The sequence below is a fragment of the Ziziphus jujuba genome, chromosome 1 (assembly GCF_031755915.1).
Source record: "Ziziphus jujuba cultivar Dongzao chromosome 1, ASM3175591v1".
NCBI classification, from domain to species: domain Eukaryota; kingdom Viridiplantae; phylum Streptophyta; class Magnoliopsida; order Rosales; family Rhamnaceae; genus Ziziphus; species Ziziphus jujuba.
In genome coordinates this window covers 6,067,174-6,090,114 of record NC_083379.1, presented here as the reverse complement: position 1 = coordinate 6,090,114, position 22,941 = coordinate 6,067,174, and the positions used below count along the sequence as shown (strand labels likewise).

At 33.8% G+C, this 22,941-nt stretch overlaps 3 protein-coding genes and 1 pseudogene across 5 annotated transcripts; 2 read left to right on the top strand and 2 right to left on the bottom strand.

Annotated features, from left to right (window-relative positions):
- The first annotated feature begins 749 nt into the window (after positions 1-749).
- Positions 750-1,974, top strand: LOC107413295 (membrane protein PM19L). Its single transcript, XM_016021213.4, has 4 exons — positions 750-1,118; positions 1,204-1,423; positions 1,571-1,616; positions 1,710-1,974. Exons 1-4 carry the CDS (start codon positions 992-994, stop codon positions 1,791-1,793), a joined length of 477 nt encoding a protein of 158 aa, XP_015876699.2. The 5' UTR covers positions 750-991; the 3' UTR covers positions 1,794-1,974.
- Positions 1,975-2,664: 690 nt separating this feature from the next.
- On the bottom strand, positions 2,665-7,106 carry LOC107413303 (uncharacterized). Of its 2 annotated transcripts, XM_048481134.2 has the most exons (4): positions 6,697-7,105; positions 5,351-6,201; positions 5,087-5,185; positions 2,665-3,019 (listed from the first exon to the last, which is right to left on the bottom strand). In XM_048481134.2, the coding sequence occupies exons 1-3, from the start codon at positions 6,782-6,784 to the stop codon at positions 5,093-5,095; spliced, it is 1,032 nt and encodes a 343-aa protein (XP_048337091.2). In that variant the 5' UTR covers positions 6,785-7,105; the 3' UTR covers positions 2,665-3,019; positions 5,087-5,092. The 2 variants fall into 2 exon arrangements, with proteins under 2 accessions (XP_048337091.2, XP_048337096.2); XM_048481139.2 differs by lacking the exon at positions 5,087-5,185 and having other exon boundaries at positions 6,697-7,106.
- Positions 7,107-11,557: 4,451 nt separating this feature from the next.
- LOC107412856 (SH3 domain-containing protein 3) lies at positions 11,558-16,587 on the top strand. Of its 2 annotated transcripts, none has more exons than XM_016020683.4 (10): positions 11,558-11,862; positions 12,294-12,416; positions 13,251-13,320; positions 13,476-13,621; positions 14,120-14,221; positions 14,395-14,607; positions 14,699-14,761; positions 14,847-14,936; positions 15,543-15,617; positions 16,222-16,587. In XM_016020683.4, exons 1-10 carry the CDS (start codon positions 11,803-11,805, stop codon positions 16,339-16,341), a joined length of 1,062 nt encoding a protein of 353 aa, XP_015876169.3. In that variant the 5' UTR covers positions 11,558-11,802; the 3' UTR covers positions 16,342-16,587. The 2 variants fall into 2 exon arrangements, with proteins under 2 accessions (XP_015876169.3, XP_015876176.3); XM_016020690.4 differs by having other exon boundaries at positions 11,559-11,862; positions 14,395-14,592.
- A 374-nt stretch (positions 16,588-16,961) lies between these two features.
- On the bottom strand, positions 16,962-22,514 carry LOC107412704 (ABC transporter B family member 9-like; annotated as a pseudogene).
- Positions 22,515-22,941: the final 427 nt, after the last annotated feature.

Below are 22,941 nucleotides of genomic sequence, written 5' to 3'. Positions count from 1 at the left end.
GAATTTTATTAGATGAAGAAAAGAAAACTAAAAGACAAAAGCGGAATTTGACAATTACAAGATTACTTATGTTTATAATTCAATTTGGTTTTTTTGTTTTTTAAAAATAAATCTATAACATAAAATTGAGAATATAAATGTAGATATTTGTTTTCTATAGAAATATATAAGTTTAATTTTTCATTATACTTTTTCTTTTTATTAAAGAAGTCCGAATAATAAAGTTAAACATAATTTGAAAAATAAATAATTATACGATTATTTATGAGTTTGTAATTGCATTAAAAAATTTTAAAGTAATATCATTGAACTATGATTTAATATGTAATTGATTTTTTTTTTTTTAGGTTTTAATTTTTTATATATTATTTAACAAAAATAAAATCCAACATATTATGTGAAAATAACAACAACAAAAAAGCTTTTTTCATCTACGACTTTGTTTTTTTCTGCTCGTAAAACAAATTTTGATTATTATTTATTATTTATTATTTTTGAAAGGATGGTTTTTCGTTTTTGGGTAAATGACCCCGATGTAACGTTTCCATAAGTTTTTGTATTGATACCCAAATTAGTCCCATTTCAAGTAGCAAAGAATATCTTTCTTTCTCATAAAAATTTCTCACCAAATTAAATGGCACAAAGCTCTTAAACCGAACCCAGCTCATCAAGAATGTCTCAATCAAATTCCAAGACTTAAAAATGTGAGGCAAGTAAGAATCTGGCATTTTGTTGGCTTGCCTTAAGTCTGAAGAATCCTCCCTTTACAACCCCACAGGGCCTTTTGGAAAAAACAACCTTAGCAAGAAAAGAACCAAATCCTTCATCAAAGGGCTACTTGTAATATAAAATACCCTCCCCACTCTTTCACAAAACCAAATACCCATTTGTCTAAAAACCTCTTCTTCTTTTTTTCTGGATTTCACTTTTGGATTCCTGAAACTTCCCTAAACTTTTCCTCTTCCAGCAGCTTTTGTCATTCTGGTTACCAATGGCCAATGGGCAGTTAAAATCTGTTGCGTCCTTGCTTTTGGTACTCAACTTCTGCATGTATGTAATAGTGTTGGGCATTGGTGGATGGGCTATGAACAGAGCAATTGACCATGGTTTCATTATTGGTAACTACTCTTTCTTTTTCTTCTTATTTTCATGTTAGATATGCTAATTAAGTTCTTAACACCATGCGAGACAAATTACTTGCAGGCCCCGGTTTTGATCTACCAGCTCATTTCTCACCTATTTACTTTCCCATGGGAAATGCTGCAACTGGCTTCTTCGTTACATTCGCTTTGATTGCTGGAGTCTTTGGAGCTGCTTCAACTATTGCTGGAATTAACCATATTCGTACTTGGACTGCTGATAGCTTGCCATCTGCTGCTACTGCTGCAGCTATTGCATGGACTCTCACTCTACTTGCCATGGGGTATGAACTACTATAATCCCATTCACATCCAAACTCTAAGCCTATTTCCCAACTTCTCCAAAAACACCTCCCAATTTTCCTTTTTCCCTTTTATTTATAGTAAATGAACATCTTCATTATGTATTTACCAACCATGTATTCATGCAGCTTTGCTTGCAAAGAGATTGAACTCGAAATCAGGAATGCCCGTCTGGTAAGAACAAGGAAGTTTAGAGTAAAACTCTCTTATATCCTCTTATGTTCATGTTAGAATAGTGATTGACAATATTTGCTACTATGTTTTCAGAGGACCATGGAGGCATTCTTAATCATCCTCTCAGCTACACAGTTTCTATATGTAGCAGCCATTCATGGAGCTGCCAGGAGATGAACGATCAGTGTCTTAGTGTGCTTCGTCTTTGTTTTTCCTTTTCTTTTCATCCATTTTTCAGGGCTCATCCTATTTGGTTACATTGTACAAAACTTGCCAGAGATTGAGTTGGCATATTGTGGTGTAATTGGTGTGATACGATAGGATTTTATTCTAAAGAACAAATAAAACGAATTCTTTATTTTACTGTTCACAATATAATATGCTGCCACCTTGCAAGATTAAATCTAAGCATCTTGTATAAGCAGGGAGAAAAAAAAGAAAGAAAAAAAAATCATATAATTGCACCATCTTAAGTCTCTTCTAGAGGTATTCCATTTCTTATCCGAATATGGAAAATTGCTTGGTGGCTGCTTTATATAAAAGAGAAAGAATTTCCAAGCATTATTATTCAACCTTACTATAGAAATGGGGAGTTTCAATCCCCACTAGTCAGAGAAAAAAAAAGACCGTCTTGACATCACCATTTAAAATTGAAGTTTGATTGTAAAGATCAAAATGAAGAAGCATATGCATCAAATACAACCATTATTCAGCGGTTTTGATGAAACTTATATTTTTGGGTGGGTTTGGTATAAAGTTAAACCAACCAAGCATAAGTTTCTTTTTTTTATTTCTTTCTTTCTTTCTTTCTTTTCTTTTATAATAAAATAGATTAATACGATGTTAAAAACGATTCCTGCAGGTAGATTATGAACTGTCCATTAGGCACATCCATGCATAAAAATTGCCTGCCTTTTCAATGATCACCTAACCATTATTATTAGAGACCAATTTGCCAAAAGAGCCAGGTCTATACCAAACCTGACAGAGATTATTTTTGTTCTCTTTTAATTTTTTGGTTGGGAGGGAGCAGGAGGAGAAACCCATCTCGCAATGCAAATGAACATCAATATATCAAAAGTGACAGAAACTGAAACCACAACACTCTTGACTGTCCTACCAATGGATAAGGGATTAACTACAGCACATTACACCGCAAATTAACATGCAACATACATAAGAAGCTAAATATATTGCTTACTGCCTACCATTGCTGACACTATCACCACCACAAAACTTGTATACTTTATCAAGTCAGGCCTCTTGCCAATTATTATTCGAAGTAAAACTCTATGCGATTCTAAATTTGAAAAAATCACAAAGTTCCCTGAATGACTGAAGCAGAGATATTTCTTGTTTATGCAAACCTCATTCGTCCAGTGAAGGCACTTCCAGGTCTAATTCTGCATCAATATAAAAAGAACGTCGTCAACCAAGATTAAGTTTAGAAGGCCTTAAAATTTTACAATTTTGCATCAACAGAGTCCAAAGAATAAGATCAAAACCCAAGATCACAGGTTCATATCTAATAAAGCCTTGATTATCCCTATATTACCCTGATCTTATAAAATCTCTTGACTTTTTCCCTGATCCTAAACCTTGTTTTACCCTTTAAATCTTCTTCAATTTTCACCAACTTCGCAATGTTGATATAACTTTATCAAAAACCAAACTGATCCTTCAAGCCAGATATGTCTATGTCTACCCACCATTAACAACCTAAAATTACAATGACACCAATAAACTTAGGCACAAACAAAAACCTGTTTTTACAGGATGGAGTTGTCGAGCATTTACACATCAACACAATCATTTAGTATAGCCAAGTTAGCAGGCACAAAAGTCAGGTCCTTGATCAATGCTTTGTAGTGATAATAAAGTAAGAGTCATGTACCTCCTAATTTTGAATTACCCACAAGAACTAGAATTCGCTCAATATTAGTCCATAGTATATTTAAGTGGCCAAATCCATTAACATGACATGCACAATTCAACTTGCACCGCAAAATGAAACTCAAACCTTCTGTCCTCTCACACATTATAGGTGAAATCATGGCCCTAAAGGAAACCACAACACTTCTTGCTCCATCATAACAGGATAGCAGCTCCCAACTATATCCTTTCTTTCATCTTTATTATTTAAAAACTTTTTTTTGGTACTTTAGAAGAGGAAATAAATTCAAAAATCTAGTGCCGCCAAGCATTCCACTTTAGTTACAGAAACACATAGAACTTGCTAGCTGTTAGACTCATTTAATCCCCAATTTAAGCACAATTCCTTTAGCTTCTTTAGCAGGATTTCCCAATTTAAAAAGTAAAATAAAGGTATAAAAAATTACAAAAGAAGTCAACTTTTAGTGATAATATGGACAAACTATATTTGATCGACAACAATGTGTAGGTTATGTCATCTTTAAAGTTGAAGCAGTTATTATTGACTTCAAAAGAAACAAGCTCATATTTAAATGTAACACATCCCTCAGCTCATTATTATTTAGCAAAAAATTCATTATGTAAGACAGACATGATGATGAAGGAATTTGTTACTACTCCAACATCATATCCTACAAAACCAATGTTGTTTGTTTAGCAGCATCATACTCATACCCCCCAAATCCGAAGTTAAGAATTTTGTAAAGCTATCAAATGCACCTAATTTTCACCTAAAATCAATTTCCATTTTTTCTCGAATTTTGACAGAATAAGAAAAAAGAAAAAAAAATTCTACCTATTTACTTACCTATCTGTTAAAGATAAAATTACCTAATGATAAATGGAGAATTGACTCAACAGAACTAACTAATTAAAAACCGTAACACTTCCATACCAGTGAAATTTAGTTTTAAGGCTACATAGAGCTAAATCATGTACATAGAATACCAGTTAGTTCTTGAAGACTAAGCTTCATCGACACCTATCTATGTAGCAAGTAATGCTGCAGCTGATCTACCTGTTTTCCATAAGTAAAATCTAAACATTTATCTCCAGATAAAACGACAGCATTGAATGAAAATGAAGATGTGAGATGGGTGGGGGGTGGGTGGGAAGAAATGAAGCAGTGGCAGAATGATCCATAAAATTTACTACTTTATTATAGCCAAGTTATTCGACCTCTCTTTAAACTTAAGAAAAAATATCATCTTTTAGTCCTTGAAAACGATAGCTATATTTCCCAGTTACAGAAAATAAACTTATATAACTAAATAGCTCAATTGAATGGGCTAAAGAAAATAAACAGCATCAAAGCAGTTGAAAAACGAATAGCCTCTCAGAAAACAGAGCATTTGTAAGTATGGCAATACTTCAGACTCCTCATTAAAAGAGATCAATAGTTCAAAGCTTCAGGCCTTAATTGACATAAATAATAATTTCCAGCTTGCATAGAAGCATAACTCAACAAAACAGTAAGTCAACTATAAAAGAATTGATTAATATGAATCTATTTTAGAACACGAAGGCATAGTCTCAACCTGAACTCATCTACTGGATCCTGTTATTACATCAAAAATTCCACAGCAATTCCACCAGGGGGTTTTTTGCACCACTCGAGGAGCTGGAGCAACCAGAGGCTGCATTACATTCAGCAACAAAGAATTCATTCACTTGCTGATAAAATTTCTTTATATGTATATATATATGTATATACATTATACATATAAGAAAACACCCAGAAAAAAAATAAAAAATAAAGAAATAAACCACACTTATAATCAACAAAAGAACAGGTAAGATACCTGGTTTTCAGAATATTCTGGAATCTCAGGCTCTTTAATGCTTTCAGCACCATTGCTGGTTTGAGCAACAGGACCACCTGATGACGGCAATATTTCATCCTCATTTCTTTTAGACTCAGATTCCAAAACACTTGAAGATGCGTCACCATTCTCATCCAGTAAGACCTTATTCTCAACTTTCTTCGCTGAAAATTCAAATATAGGAGCCCCAGTAAACAATTTTTCTGCACCCTTCTCCAACTTAATCACGTCAGAAACCATTGTATTCTCAATCGGAGCACTTTCTAAGACATTAAGTGTCTCCTCAGATACTGGAGCCACTGGCTTAACTGAATCAACAACAGGAGACATCTGTGCAATAGAATCAGAAGTTTTCCCGGCTGGTACATCTTCCGGATCAATTGGCTTAACCAAGTCATCATAAGAAGTTGCTATTGAAACCGAATGAGTTGCTTCCTTATTAGATTTCTTCTCAACAGTTCGAGAATCATCATCCGAACTACTACTGCTGCTGCTAGAGCTTCTTCTGTGATCACCATCATAAGATTTCTTTGCAGACTCGATACACTCCACAGTTATATTTTTGCTCTGAGAATCATCCTCATGTTTCAAATCCCTCTCAATTGCAACAACACCATCTTGCAATCCAACTTCCTGTGAATTTTCTACACCACCAGAAACTTCCTCTGTAGCCTTGTCCTCAGGGACAATCACTCGAACAGATGATGGATCTCTCTCTCCCAGTTCCTCACTCCCCTCGGTAAAAGGTTGTGGATGGTTACGGTGGTCTTGAAATGCAGGGGAACCACCATCACTTCCTCTCTCATCTTGGGATTTCGAATCGTCAGTTCCTGACATAGTTTTGATTCAATCAGGACAATTCCAATTAATTAAAATCTTGCAAAAAAACAAAGGTCATTAACGCATACCAGTATAACAGTAAGCCAATTTTCGATTAATGAAAAAGGGAAAATTAAAAATATTGGAGAACAATTTGACAGATGGGGTAAAGTTGATTCAATCAAAATGATCATCAATCAAAGTAAAGCATAAATAAGGGACACAGACAGCTGCCCACAAACCCAAATTGACAAAACCAACTAACACCCTCAAATTTAAGAAAGGTGAGTGCATGATTATCCGACATAAATGGGTCACCTGATACATCACATAGTACTTCCAATCAAAGAAAAGCAAAAAGGTTAAAGCTTCACAAGTACCCATTAATCCAAATCGACCAAATAAAAAACAAGAGCCAAGATTGGTAAAAAAGAGTGAGTAAAAAATGATAAAATAATAAACAAATTGATAAAGCTGTGTGTATGTGAAAAATAAGCAGAAAGTACCTTCAGGGTTGTTGGGAGAAGGGTTAATATTGGCTTCTTTTTCCTTCTTCTTTTTAGCAGCCTTTCTCTTCTTAGCACCTGACGGCATGATTATTGGCTTGTATTTGGGGTGAGTAAAGAATATAAGGGGGGTCACAGATCGCGTTCGTTCGGTGATTCTCTCTCTCTCAGTGGACACTGTTTGCTTCTCTCTCTATGCTTAGCTTTTTATGTAAAGTAGGAGGAGGTGCGTTTAAAAATTGAAATGGCAGAGGGAAAGGCTCGCTGGAGGGTACGAATCCATAGGGATTTCCAGAGAAAATTGATGTGGAAAAGAGAGCGCGTTAAGATTCTCTCTCTGTGTTGAATGTCATATTTAATTGAGGACACTAGAGGGTTGCTGATATGCCGTGGCCCTCTGAGACTGGTTTATGGGAGGGCTGTGCTGATATCACACTGACTTAACCATGCCATTTGTCTTCATGTCAAATGTGTGTGTGTGTGTGTGTGTGTGTGTGTGTGATGGGATATAGTATTTCTTTTTTTATATTTTAAATTATACCGTTTTATTTTATTTTATGTTTATTTATATATATATATATATATATATCGATTTATGTATGTATGTGCTCTTTGGAAGATTGGAATGTTCATGAAGGGTGGGAAAACTTTCAAAAAATTTTGGGTAGGAAGGTGGGGCATATGGAAAAGAAATGTGGCTAAAATAAAGAATTTTATGTGGTGTGGAATTTTCCATGTTCACCCTGTGTGGATTATTAATATTTATTGATCAAGATTTGTTCTCTGTTCTTTTCGGTTGAATGATTTTCTTTTTTCTTTTTTTTATGAAAAATGGATTTTGGGCTTTTTTTTTTTTTTTTTTCTTTTCTTTGTTGCAGATGTGATTTGTCTCACTTCATTTTTTTTTTCTTCTATTTTTTGACTCTTATCAAGTTGGCTCAATTATTGCAGGATTTCAATATGATGCTGCCCAATTTTAAATTTGATCTTTAATGATTTAAGGGTTGATCATTGTAGAGTTTTGGATATGATGTCCAATTCCCATAATTTATTTTTATTTTTATTTTTTTATATTTTAAATATCATAAATAATTTTTAATTTCAACATTTCCATAATTTCAATCTATCATTTTACAGTATAAATAAATTTGCTCAATTTCTAAAACTATCTTCTTCGTTATCATTTCTTTTTATCTAAATTGACTTTTTTTTTCTCCCAATACGTTACAATATATTATAGACCAAAAAAAATAAAAGATTTCATCCTCAACTATTTTACTATTAGATTAAACTTACAAATACTTATATTTGATCAATTGAAAACTAAAAATATTATAGGATTTAAAATCAACCCAGCCCCAATACAAAATAAAGAATTATTTATTTTATTTGTAATTTTACCTTTTTTAAAAAAAAAAATCACATTATTTAATATTTTAATCACTCACTAATGACTAAACTACGTTCATAAAAAAAAATTATAAATAAATTATTAAAAAAATAAATAAATTCTCTGATCCAACTCGTGAAAATTTACAGTTGGCCATTTGGCAATGCGGATTCGCAACGGCCACATGGTAACATCTTTGTGGTACTGGCCCAAGCCGAAACCATTTAAAATATAAAAGTAATTATAAAACCTTTTTTTTTTTTTTTTTCAGGTGGTAAATTAGCCGTAATAAAAAAAACTAGTACAACGGAAACGTCAAACATGGCGTATATATATTGTGGTATGGACAGTATGGTAAGGCTGTGAAAAAATTACACAATTTTTTTTTTCTTTTTTTTTTTTTTTTGGGGTTAAAACTGAATTTTATTTTATATTTTGGCTGGAAATTTGTTTTTCTTGTGATTCTTGTGAGAAACTTTTATTAACCAGTACTTGCTATTATTGCTACTTTTCTATAAGCATCTCCTATGTGAATGTGAATTCGTTTGTCATAATTGCAAGCATTTATCTATAACAAGATTAGTATGCATTGAATGTTAGGATTCATGAACTTCAATTTCTCACTTTATTTCTTTTTACATTTACTTTATATCCGTGTATAAAATTATAAATTTAAATACCATTATTGTCACAAATCCCAAATGTCATTTTGAATAAGCTCTTAAAATCTTTGTTTTTTTTTTTTTTTTAAGTTCTTTTTTTAAAGGCTATTTAACAATATCAATAATTTAACAATAACTTCATACAACAATTGATTATGAATTGTTGAAGCAAAAAAGATAAATAAATTGTCAAGCGGTTAGTCAATTTGGGACACATATGAATGGAAGCTTTGCCGACGATCATGGAAGGATTAGTTAAGCTTTTGAAGTTCGAAAATGGTCTATTTTTAAATGTCATACGAATTCTATAAGGTTCATTGTTTGTCGGCACGGGCATGGGCAACTAGGCAATAGCGATCGAGGACTAGAAAAGATAATAAAGAAGACCTTTTTCATACTTTTAAAAAGAAGTCCCTAATTCAAATATGATTTCTTTCTTCATAATGGGATTTTAAAAAGGAAAAAAAAAAAAAAAAAAAGCTTTCCTTGTGGACTTCCAATAAATAAATATAGACATATTCACTTACAAACAAATTAACAGGTAATATTAACCTTACTTATAAATACTTACAAACATACCACTTAACATCCCTCTTCTTTTTTTTTTTTTCAGATACCTATTTGTACACTTACAATCGCAGTTGCCATTTTGTTGGGCCTATAAATTAAAGAGTAACTTGCTGCAATTAATATAAATAGTAAGTTACCACATATATATATATATATATGTGTATTTTAACCCATATATATATATTTTTTAAAGGATGTTATTCCATGTCATTCATAATTATCATATGAAACAAAAAATGAATAATTTATAGTTATATATAATGTCAAAATAAATTATTTGGAACTTATAAAGTAATTCGATGTATTTTTTTTTAATAACCAAGTGAAAGTAACACCGTATTATTCATGTATAACTTGTATAAAAAGTTTTTCAATGATGTAGGGTGTCTTTTTTGTTTAACCATCACCTATACAAACATTAAAAAAAAAAAGAGGAAAACAAGGAAAGATGTCGATCAAGTTCCTTATTTGATCAGATCATGGCTCAGCCAAAAATTGGAGTGGACAATGACCTGTGAGAGAGAAACCAATATGAAGCTTCCATGTATGGAATACTATTGCTTTAATTCTCAATTTTCTCAATTTCCACGTACTGCGGTTATGACCGCAATTATGGATATGCCTCTTTTATTAGGAAAAAACAAAAAAGTATGTCTATTTCGAGGTTTAATTTTGAGTGGGCCACTTGATCATTATGAAAGATCAAAGTGGAATCGAATTCTCCTTGGTGAGACCTTCAAAACGGCATTCAATAGGTTCAAAAATGACACTTGTGTCAGAAAATTTGATGCCCAAAGGCAACGGAAAAACATGCCTAGGAAACTTTGTTATCCCAAATAAAAAAGAAACTATACACTTTTGGTCTTTAAATGGAATTGCACATATTTTTATTGAGCAAACAAATAAGTTAGGATGGTCAAATTTTTTTATCAGAGAAAAAAAAAAAATATTATTATATATTAACAACAGTGATTATTATTATTTTATATGGTAATAAATTCAATATTTATATATATATATATATATATATATATTTCTATTATCATGTAGGTTGTTTTTACTTATATAAACATATGGAATTCACTGGCATATTGACTAATAACAATAACAAACAATATTTTTTTATATTAATATAAATAGTTCAAATTAAAATAACAAAAAAAAACAAAGAATTAAAATTATATATTAATATTAGTAGTTAGCCTACAAAACCTCTGTTTTGTTAAACCGCATGGTTTTATCGAACTGGGCCAACGAGTGTTGATATGGAGATCAGGTCCAATATGCACCATTAGTTTGCTAACTAAATATTATTAATTAAAATTATATGTTAAGATTAATAGTTCAAATTAAAATAACAAAAAACAAATAAAGAGGAAAAGGAAAAAAAAAATTCCATGTTTTTTTATTTTCAGTTTTCAAAATATTATTTTGAAAATAAAAAAATAAACCGTTTTTATTTATTTTTTGAAAATAAAAATATTTGGCCACTAATATTTAAAAAACAATTTTCAAAATTAAAAAATAAAAAATAAAAAAATATCATTTTAATATTTTTTAAATTTTATTTTTTAAAATTATTTTTAAAAATTAATAATTATTTTAAAAATAATTTTCTATTTTATAAAATAAAAAACTATTTTAAAATCCGATCAACAAACAAATTTATTATGGTGCTGTTATTATGTATCCTGGTGGGACTAAAGGCCATAAATAGTAAAATGCTATGGGTGGTGGGTCCACATACACATGTTGACCCTACGGAATATGCATCCATCAATGGTGCAGACCGTATCGCAGCAGCAATTGCATCTATCAACGGTACAAGATTCACCTGGAACCCATTGATGGGGGTAAACATGGAGTGTCCATATTTGGAGAGCATTTTCAAAAAATCAAATTATAAAGTCAAAATTACAGGGTAGGAGGGTTGGAACATATCTTTGACTTTTTAAAATGAAAAAGTTTTTAAAGATTATGAAATAGAAAAAGAGTTTAAAAATTAAATTTTTTTCATAATATTAAAAGTACGATGGCATGCTTTGTAAAATTAATAATATTTTAGTAACTTTATTGTCAACAACTAATTCGGCTATTATCCCGGTCCATCACTCTATTGGATCTTAGTAAAAAACAATAGTGGCCCAACCGAGATTATCAGTATTCTCAGGCCCATAATAAAAATTTCCATGAAGGTGCATGAGAAAATCTTACACTCAACAATACACAACCATTCCCCAACAGACGGAGGAAAAAGAATGCTGTAAGCATCGAGCCCCTGCATTGAGCTTGTTCAAGTTCTCCGCTTTCAGATCCCAAAAGCCTTTTATTTATTTATTTATTTCTTTTTCCACTTCGAACTTTCAAAGGGCTGTTTCTTAATTTTTTTCTTTACTCTGATAATTCGTCGTCTTTTTTATCCAATCTGAATCCATTTTCTTGTGCTCTGGAAGAAGAAACCAGAGCTTGAAGAAGAACAACACGATGGATGCTCTAAGAAAACAAGCCAGCAAGCTCAGAGAGCAGGTCGCAAAGCAACAGCAGGTGATTTTCCTGTTCTTGGGTGTTCTGCAATTCTGTTTGGTTCCTGTGAAAATGTCGGATTTAGAGAAAATGTCGAACTTTGAGGTTTTTATACTCTTTGTTGATCTAAGATGCATAAGGAATGTGTGGAATGGTTTTTGGGACCTGAATTTCCATTTTTTTTTTTTCCCAATGCTCTTTTTTTGTTTACTGAGAAAACATAGGAAAAGAGAAGACTTAAAAGGTTTTAGTTTCAATATAAAAATCCCAATGTAAATATTATTCCTTTTGATATGTTATAATAAAGATCTAGCATTTATATGAACATTTCAAAGTCAAGTATGGCTGTAATTCTTTATGGTTTTCCAAGTATGGTTAAGTTGTGGATTGGAGGTAGAAAATGGTTGGGTCTATTATTCTTACTTTCTCCTTCAATTTATTATGCATTTCAGGCTGTAATAAAGCAGTTTAGTGGGACTGGTTATGAAAGCTCTGATGTGGTGGTAATAGATGAGTTAGAGATGCAGAGACATCAACAGCTAGAGAAATTGTACAGATCCACTCGTGCAGGAAAGGTACCAGGCATTTAGTTTTTCTGTTTATAATGTTAGATTGTGAGGTTGTATATTATTTGTAATTAGTTTATGAGAGCTAATCCAAATAGTTTATGAGATCTCCTGCCATTGGGGAAAAGCACAAACACATAAACTTTGAGGTTATATTGGCATCCAGTGAAGAAGGCATTTTGTTTTTTTATTTTATATTTATATATACAGAAGATAGTGCTTGAGTTATAATTCAGAGTTTCGGATAAAGATTTTAAATCTTCCATAAGATATGAAATCTAGGTTTGTAAGAAATCAGGAGAGGACTATAAAAAAGATGCTTGTGGTCATCATGCTCTTTTTCAAAAGAAATATCATGTCATATAATTGTAGATGCATGGAGAGTGCATGCTGTCTACTTTCTGGTAAACCAAATCTCCTTTTCTTTATGGAAATGTGTTCTTTTGTTAAACCTGAGCTTTAAATTCCTTTGCTTTAAGAGGTGGATTTTCTTATTGCTTTGCAAATTGACAAGGAATATATTATAATGGAAATATTACCAATGGAAGAAAACACTTCTTTGATGTTGTGAGTGTATAAGTTTCCACAACATAAGTTTGTGGCAAGGGAAATTGGATTATAAATGAATACATAAAGTGGAATATGAAATTGCCTGTAAAACTTAGTAGCAGGATATAGGTAATCCTATTTCTTTCGTATCCTTAGTTGACAGGGAATTTCCCTATCTTGTTTCTCTTTAAGGTTAAATCTGTTTGAGTCAGTCAATGTCCTCTGCTATCCAACTTTCAATATCTGTTAAATTCTTTGCTCGCATAAGTATATCCTGTTTACTCGTCTTTCCAGGATTTGCAGAAAGAAATTGTTAAAGCAGCAGAATCATTTACTGCAATAGGGTATAAACATATTGAAACAGGTAAAAATTTATGTATTATGAGTGAGATTTTCTTATTATATGGCAATACATTATTGAGTAGAACCAGTTTGGACTTTACTGACTTTTATTTGCAAATATAACTGTTGTTGCTTTTGTACTTAGCACTTATTCATTATAATCTTTGTGTTAGTCAGGAACCAAGTTGTCCGAGGACTGTTGCAGATATGGAGTTGAAAATATTAATGACAATATTTTAGCAAAGGGAGCGTCTATATATGGTGATGCCCGGAAGCATGTAGAAAAGGAACAAGAGGAGTTTAATAAGCTGTTATCTTTACAGGTTGACTTGTGTAATTCAATATACCATTCTGCTAGTGGTTTTACTTGTTGGCTGGTTATAATTTTTCTTACATATGTGTAAACTTTAGAATTGTTCTGGAAGATAAATCTTCTTGAGCATCCTTTCAGATCTAGTTGGTGGCTCAGATATTTATTCATGATCCGCTGGTCCTTTTTGTTCTTAGTAAATTAAAATCTAAGTTGAGCTACTTGCTCTTCAGTGCAATTTCTTTAGTCATTTAACATGGTCCTGGGCCAGTAATAGACTAATAGTTTCTAGCATGAAGTCTTACTCTTACATTATAAGGCAGCATACTTAAAAGACCAACAAATTCATTAAGTTTCTTGGCGTTAGAGCTTAGATTGATAAAACCTTAAGAATGGCTTATAACTGAATAAATTGAACTGTATGAGCAAATTTCATGTACTGCAGAAATCAGTTGTGGTAATATTCATTTATGAATCAATATAGAAGCATGAATTATATATGTGGTTTCAGGTTTTAGATCCATTGAGAGCAATGATAACTGGTGCTCCTTTGGAAGATGCTCGCCATCTTGCTCAACGTTATAGTCGAATGAGACAGGAAGCAGAGGCACAGGTATCCAAAAAGCTGGGATTACTGTATATTTGTAGCTTTCTATATTGGATGTGGGACTACTGTATACTTGTAGCTTCCTATGTTGGATGATCATCATACTTAATTACTTGGGTTCCCTTCTTAGTATATCCTTTGTAAACTCATAATTCGTATTGACCACAAAAAGCAAACAGGCAGCAGAAGTTTCAAGGAGACAAGCACGAGTAAGGGAAGCCCCAAGTCCTGAACATGTTGCAAAGCTGCATGCAGCTGAAGCAAAGATGCAAGAACTTAAAGCGAACATGGCAGTTTTGGGTAAAGAAGCTGCTGCTGCATTGGCTGCTGTTGAATCACAGCAACAAAGATTGACTTTTCAGAGGCTTGTTTCAATGGTTTGCATGGATTATGTATTTTTCTTTTTTATCAGGACATAAGTTCTAAGTCAAAGCATATAACTGGAGTTTGGTAATAATCATAACTAAACGTATACTTTTGAAGGTTGAAGGAGAAAAGACTTATCATTTGAGAATAGCAGCCATTCTTGGAGAAGTTGAAGCTGAGGTTAGTTGCACTATGTGTTGCTTCAGAAAAGAAACTATTGCCCATTTAAGCTGTTTAACTTAAATTCTGCCTGCACATTTTTCAGATGGTCTCAGAGAAACAGCGGAAAGAGTCTGCTCCCCCTGTGATTCCATCAGATAATTTTTCTGGGCAAACGATGTACTTCTTGGCTGAAGTATGCCATCTTCTTGTACCCTTTGAAATTCAATAGCTGTGTTTAATGGTACTTGGGTGGCGTATCAAAATTGAAAAGAAAGAAAAACAGAGATGCGAAGAGGTGATATCGACCATATAATGAACCATTTTCCCATAATTGGGTCTATAGGTTCAGGTTAAGCCTATAGCCAAACGCTGTCGTTTAAATATGTCAGATACTATTGAAATAATAGGTTATCAAAATTGGATGTCAAGTAATTTCTCATTCGAGGGCTCACATGATCCAATCCATTATGTGACACAAATCTACCCTTTTTCTTGTACTGCAAAACTTTATGGGTTGAAAAGAGAATGAAAGGAAGTTTGAAAAGAAAAAAAGAAAAAGAATCTAATATCCTAAGATCACCTTCTTATGGATAAATTAGAAAGTCATACTAGTGGTGAAGGTGAGAATTCTGCTAAAGGAAAACAATAAACTTATTCATGTGGACTAGATAATCTGTTTTATAATTTTAGGTAGATGTTTGATTGATTGCTTCTGTAAGCCACTTGACTTGCAGATGTACTATACATTAGACATCTCTAAGAGTATGGACTTAATCGACTTTCCTCTTCAAATTTGCAGGCTATGCATCCTTTCACTGCAGCATCAGAGAAGGAATTAAGCTTGTCCGTCGGCGACTATGTAGTTGTACGAAAGGTGTCTTTCTCTCCTTAATTTCATATCTTAGTTGCAGTTTAGAACTAAACATATATATATTTTTTTCACTAGAGCATCTGCTTATGATGTGTAGATACTGGAGAGCTCTTGGATGTTGTTCACATCATTTGTTGGAAAATAATATTAGAATTTTGGATTTCTCCTAAAAAACAAATTTGTTAGAGAGAAATTGATGGAGGGGAGTTTCTCATTTATTAATCTTTATTTGCTTGTCATCCACATTATAAAATCTTCCACAAGTGGTTTTTTTGTTATGGAACTAGGCAAGGATCCTAATATTTCTGCTATTTCAGTGTTGAGATAATGAAACTAAGTACTAATTAGAAACTTTTGATGCACTTTCTGTTTTTCTGCAACTTGATTCGGAAGTACTGCTATAGATATTTTTAAAATCTTCTCAAAGTAACCATACTTCTATAGATGCTTTGAGAAGTAAATTGTAAATGAAACAGAAGCCATGGTTTGTATAGATGCTATGAAAAAACGTATGGAAAAAGTTAATTCTAAAAATGCTTTTTTTGAGAACTTTAATAATTTAGATTTCTTTGTTCAATATTTCTGAGAATTTACATCCTTTACTCAGGTGAGTCCATCGGGGTGGTCTGAGGGAGAGTGCAAAGGTAAAGCTGGGTGGTTTCCATCAGCTTATGTGGAGAAGCGCCAGAGACTACCAACCAATAATGGTGCTGCTGAAGCATATTAATTTGTGCCCTATATTCGGCTGATTATTTTACCTTGCTGCCAACTTTGTTTTGTGTCTATAATAACCAAAAAGAGCTGGCAATCTATTATTGAATGTTTTTTGCCCAATTCGGAGGACAACATACTCAAAAATGTGGTAGGTGTATATTCTTTGTTGTACTCTTCCATGACCGATTATTTAAAGATCCAGAAAAAAAGTTTGTATTAGTTATTTTATAAAGCAAAACATTTTGTTGGTTTTTGTTAAGCTGAGTATCGTGCGCAGTAGAATAATTACCATCTCTAAAAAGAACAATAAAGACTGCAACTTTTCTCTCCTATTTGTCAACTTTTCTTCTGTTTTTATCATTTGTTTATCATTTAGTTTCATGGCCTAGTTACAAGTTACAGCCTATACTCTGTACCCTCTGGTTATGGATCTACACTTATTTGGCACTTTAAAAATCTAGTGATTAGATCGTTCAGTCTGATGCTAAAGAATAGTATTTTACTAATAAAATTGCATTGCAGCCAATCCAAATTGTCCTTGGACCATGTTAAGAAGCTTACCCTAAATTATTGTCTTTCTTTGGAAGTTTTGTGGGAACTTCATGGCTAAAAGCTAAATTCATGCCATTTGTTTCTCTTCTCCATTTTCATGTTGAACTCATATGGAGTGCTACTAGAGATGCATAAGCACCATCAATGATTTTCATCAGATTATCATGTGTTCCTTTGTCAGCAATCACACCATTCTTCACCACCGCAATTATATCAGCTTCTTTGATTGTGGTAAGGTGATGAGCAACAACAACAGTTGTTCTATTCACCATAACTCTATCTAATGCATCTTGAACAACTCTTTCTGATTCTGCATCAAGTGCACTTGTAGCTTCATCAAGCAAAAGTATTTTAGGGTTCTTTAGTATTGCCCTCGCAATGGCTATTCTTTGCTTTTGTCCTCCTGATAATTGCACTCCTTTCCCCTACTGGGGTATCATAGCCATTGGGCAAAGAAGATATGAAGTTGTGTGCGTTTGCTGATTTTGTTGCTGCGAAGATCTCCTCCTCAGTAACTTCTCCTTGTTTACCATAAGCTATGTTGGAACGGATGGTTTCATTGAAGAGAATTGGTTCTTGACTCACTAATCCCATTTGTTGTCTCAACCACCTTAATCTAAACTTTTGGATTTTGATTCCATCCAATGTTATGCGGCCTGAATCGGGGTCATAAAATCTTTCTATTAGACTGATTGTTGTTGATTCCCACTGCCATTCTCTCCAACCAAAGCAACAGTCTACAAAACAAAATTTTGCCATCAAGGCAATGAAATACTATTGGTGACAAGTAATGTTACGTTGACTCGAATAACAAAAAATGTCAATATAATATGGTGGTGGTATGTACCTTTCCAGAGGGGATACTCAGACACAAGTCTTTGAATATCTTGATATCAGGGCGTGTGGGATATTTAAAGGTCACATGTTCAAACTCAATTGTTCCAGATATAGATGATAGTGTTGTGCCCTGGTTGTTGCTTGAATCAATTTTAGACTTTTTATCTAGAATTCCAACTATTGAAACTGCTGAATCTTTTGCTTTGCTGGTGTCAGTAGCCAGGGTACCACTTTGGGAAACCCCCATTGCTGACATTGTCAAAGCAAAGAAAACCTGCAATGGAAATCATTTCTTAGAGTTAGAACTGAAAAAATTTCAATGAAGGGATTGAAGAGTAGAGACAGCTAAACAAAAAACTCAATGTTTTACCCTGAAAATTTCTCCAAACGTGGCTTTGCCATGTTTCTCTAGAACACCTCCAACGTAGAAAAGAAATGCACTTAGGCAGTATAGAGAAAAGAAAGAGAGACCAAAACCTACTCCACTTCTACTCCTGACCTCACTCCTTGTGCCTTGGGGGCTTCACATTTCTTCTGATACATTTCCATCACTTTGGTTTCAGAACAAAATGAAGCCACAGTTCTAATGCTACCGACTGCATCACTTTCTACTTGACTGGCTTCTTCATACATGACCTGCAAAATTTCAAACAATTATAGTACTGTCTGAAATACTTCCATTTACGCTACAATGGGGATTTGAAATCTAATAAAGGAAGAGGAAATTTTTTATTTTAAAGGATTAAAAACTGGGTTAAGAATTTACCTTGGCATCAGCACTGAACCCTTTTAGGAATTTTGTTTTGAGTGTATCCCTGCAGAAGCAAGATGGGTGACACAAGTAGAACTATGAACGCTAGTATCCAGTTAGCTGTGAATGCTATGATTAATGCTGCTATGACAGTTGCCGTCTTCTGGACCAACACTACCAAGGCATCACCAACAAGGCTCCTCACCAATGCTGTATTCGAAGATAACCTTCCCCCAATTGCACCACTGTGTACAGGTGTAAAAGATTTCATGTCATTTGATGATTTCAAACATTTAAAGGACTTTAGTACTCTTTATTTTCTTGATGAAATTCAAAATCTCAAAAATTGGTACCTGGAATTCGCAGGATCATCAAACCAACCGATTTCTTGGTGCACAACCTTCTGAAAAGTCATGGACCTAATTCGTTGTATCAATCTTGCACCTGCAACTCCAAAGGAGTAAGTCTGGACTGGAGATACCGCAAGACCAATGAAACCCAATCCCAAAAACATAAGCGACCAAAGCCTGGATTCTTTCCTTAGCTGATGCGGAGGTTTGAAAAACATTTCAATGGAACTTGAAACTAAAAGGCCAAATGCAGGGAGAATACAACCTTGTATTCCTGAAGCAATAGTTCCAACAAGATAGGCTGGGGCCTCAGGCTTGTTTAGGTAGGCTAACCTTTTCAGTGGAACAGATTGTTTCATTATAAGGTCTACCTCGTTTTTTATGCTACCCTCCTCATGTCCTTCTGTTTCAGGAAAAGTATTTGGGCTAGGAAAACCAAACTTAAGACCATAAGAGTGACCAGAAGATAAAGATCTGCGCATAGATCTCCTCAAAGAGCTTCCTGACCTTATTATGCTCTTATCCATTTCAAAACGCATAGTTTTGGAAGCGTAGTTAGAGGGTTGAGCATCTTCTGTTTCATGAGCTACTTCTTGTAGACGAACTAGATGGGAGTAAGCTCCTTCTGAATCTTTGATCAACTCATCATGAGTTCCTGAAAAATCATTTTGTTTTTGGAAATATTGAGTTTGGTAAATTTTTGTTTGGATATTTGAAAGCAATACAGAGGTTTTAGTGTTACCTTTCTCCACAAGTTTCCCTTGATGCACCACAGCTATAATGTCAGCATTCCTAATTGTTGTTAAACGATGAGCTACAACTACAGTCGTTCGATTTTCCATAACTCTTACTAGCGCATCTTGAACAATGCGTTCAGACTCAGTATCAAAAGCGCTTGTTGCTTCATCAAGAAGGAGGTTTCTTGGATTCTTCACAATGGCCCTTCAAATTGCAATTCTTTGCTTTTGTCCACCAGATAGTTGTGTTCCATGTTCACCAGCCAATGTTTCCAATCCCTGTAATTAAACCAAATCCAACCATCTTGATTATCAACATAAAGGTAAAAACCTGAATTAGAACTGATAATAACCTGAATCATGGAAGTGGGATTTACCATGGGAAGCTTGTCAATAAATCTGGCTGCATTAGCAAGCTCAATTGCTGTTCTTATCTCCTCGTCAGTTGCATTTTCCTTCCCGTACGCAATATTTTCTTTTATAGAAGTTGCAAACAGAATTGGTTCTTGACTAGCCAACCCAATCTTTTCCCTTATCGATTTAAGCTGAAACTTTCTCAAATCAACACCATCTATAAGAACTTCACCAGAATCTGGGTCACAGAATCTTTCTCTTAGGCTGATTACGGTTGATTTGCCACTGCCACTTTGGCCAACTAAAGCAGCAGTTTTTCCACTCGGAACATGCAATGAGAAACCAGCAAAGATTTGCACATCTGGCTTTGCAGGGTATCCGAAGTATATATCCTTAAGTTCAATGTCACCGTTAATGTCTTCCAGGACAATCCCACCGGTCTCATAAGCATCTATCTTTGGCTTTCTTTTGATTGTCTCGAACATTTTATAAGCAGCAGCCTGCCCTGAAGAAAATGCACTCAAAGATGGAGATGTCTGGCCCAACGACCTAATCCAGAAAAAGCCACGAAAAATATTCATGTATAAAATGATGAATCTATATTTATACGTATATAGATGGTGGTAAAATATATAATGCATATAAAGACATGGATAAACTTACATTCCTCCAGTCATGATAGCAAACATGACATTAATGATAGTTCCTCCATTATATCCTTTCTCAATAATCAATCTGGATCCATACCAAACGGCAAGTCCGTAAGTTCCAAACAAAACAACAAGAACCGTACCCATTCCAAATCCTGATGCCAGCCCTTGTTTAGTCGTCATTGTGTAGGCAACCTCATGCTTCTCGTTGTACTTGTCAATAGCTTGCTTCTCCCCATTGAAAGATGCCACCATTTACATATATTTAGAAACCAGAGAGTTAGGAGATGAATGAAAAAAGGTTTGTAAGACAAAACGGTATTCATATACTAACAACGCTGTCTTACTGTTCTAATGGAACCCACTGTTTGCTCTACTACATTGCCGGCTTCTGCATAAGCAAGCTGTCCACGGGTTGCCATTTTCGCTATCCTGGTTGCCATAATTCCACCAGCAAGAGCAATGCAAGGGATGCATGAAAGTAAAACTAGAGAAAGAAGCCACCCTTTGACGAATGCAACGATGAATCCACCAAAGAAAGTCGAAACCTGTTGTATGAACTTCCCTGCCTGTCATGAATTGTTCAAAGATATAATTAGTATGATGGAAAATAGAAATGGAGGCAGGGAGAGACACAGAGGGGAAGAGAGAGAGAGAGAGAGAGAGAGAGAGAGAGAGAGAGAGAGAGAGAGAGCAACGTTGATAGTTTGATTATTACCTTCTCTCCCATGGCGTCCTGAATGAGAATTGTATCACCAGACATTCTTCCAATGACCTCACCAGTACTAGTTCCAGTGTCAAAGAAAGCAATATCTTTTCTTAGTATTGTTTCCAAGTACAGACCTCGAATGCGTGTGGCTTGTCTTTCTCCGCTCACCATCCAACATGAAACCTCTGCATGCATTGTAAAAATTAATTAATTAAAACCACATTTATATATGTATACAAACACAAAATTAATATTGCATGTGTGGGAGAAAGTTAGAGGATTAGTATTTGATGTACTTACGGAGAAAGGAAGCAATGCCTGAACCAATTGCCAACATTACAAAGTTCAAAGAATCCTGAAAATCACAAAAAGTACAATCTATGATGAGGTTAATTAATTATGGTTGCAGTAAAACATGGTAAATCTAATTCTAAAACTGCGTATGCAATTAAATTTAAATATAAGTAAAACATGGTAAAACATTAATTATAAAACGTCATGGTTATGCTAGTGATACATATTCTTGAATTAATGCATTTGCCATTTGGTACACAAGTAGTGTGAGGGTCCCACCTTGCCAGGTGGCAGTTGCTGATAAGTCCCAGCTCAACTGTGATCAATCTCATGAGCTGGGTTTGAAGAGCAATTTACAACGATTCCCACATATGTCGGTTTAATGATTATATTTTCTACAAATTAAAACCGCCATTTCTTTAAACATTAATCGGGTTACAAACATATTTATACACATCCCCATTTTAAATTCCAACTTGATCAAAATTACTCAAAAAAAAAAAAAAAAAGAAAAAAAGAAAGAATGTTTACCTTAGAAACGTGGTGAACGACTTGAGAAGGATCGGAGTAACCGAAGGTGTTGATAAGCTTACCAAAGATGAGAGTCATCATTGGCTGTGTCATGCCGTTTGCCATAGCACCGAACGTACCCGCAACCATCAGCACCATATCAAGGCGTCAGCAAACATGAAGAGCTTATAAAAGGCGACCTTCTGGTCCTCCACTTTAACTGCATGTCTTCCTCCTTCTCCACCTTCATTACTCGTTGACGTTGAAGAAGAAGAAGGCACCTTCCCTCCTTCCATTGCTTAGTTTGATTCTGTAATTCGCGGTTTATATATATAAAGATGTAATATACATTTACAGAAACAGAAACCAAAAAAAACAAGAATTTGTTGAGCGGCTACATATGGTTATGGCATTATTGCACAAGGATAGATGGATTAATTCTGGCGTGCTGTGGATGTAAATGGAAGAGTCTTTGTGCAAATATGAATAGCTTTCAAAAAAATTACATTTAAACCGCATATTATTATTTTTTTTCTCTATTTTGTTTGTTGAATTTCCATTCGATTATATTGGACTCAAACAGGATTTAGTTATTGCCAATTCACTTATTATATATAAAGGTGGCATACCATGACATCACCATTTTAAAGAGTTATGTAAGTTTACTATATTTGTCATTTTGCACAAATTCAAATTCCAAAGCTTTCAACAACTGTGAAGCTGGACATTGTCATACAAATTTGCATATAAATGATTTCTTTTCCATCATTTCACTCTCTTTTAGCTTGGTCAACAAGGAATCGTTAGTGTGAAATTATGATTGCATGAAAACTTCAGATATTATAATATAAAAAAAGAAAAAGAATATT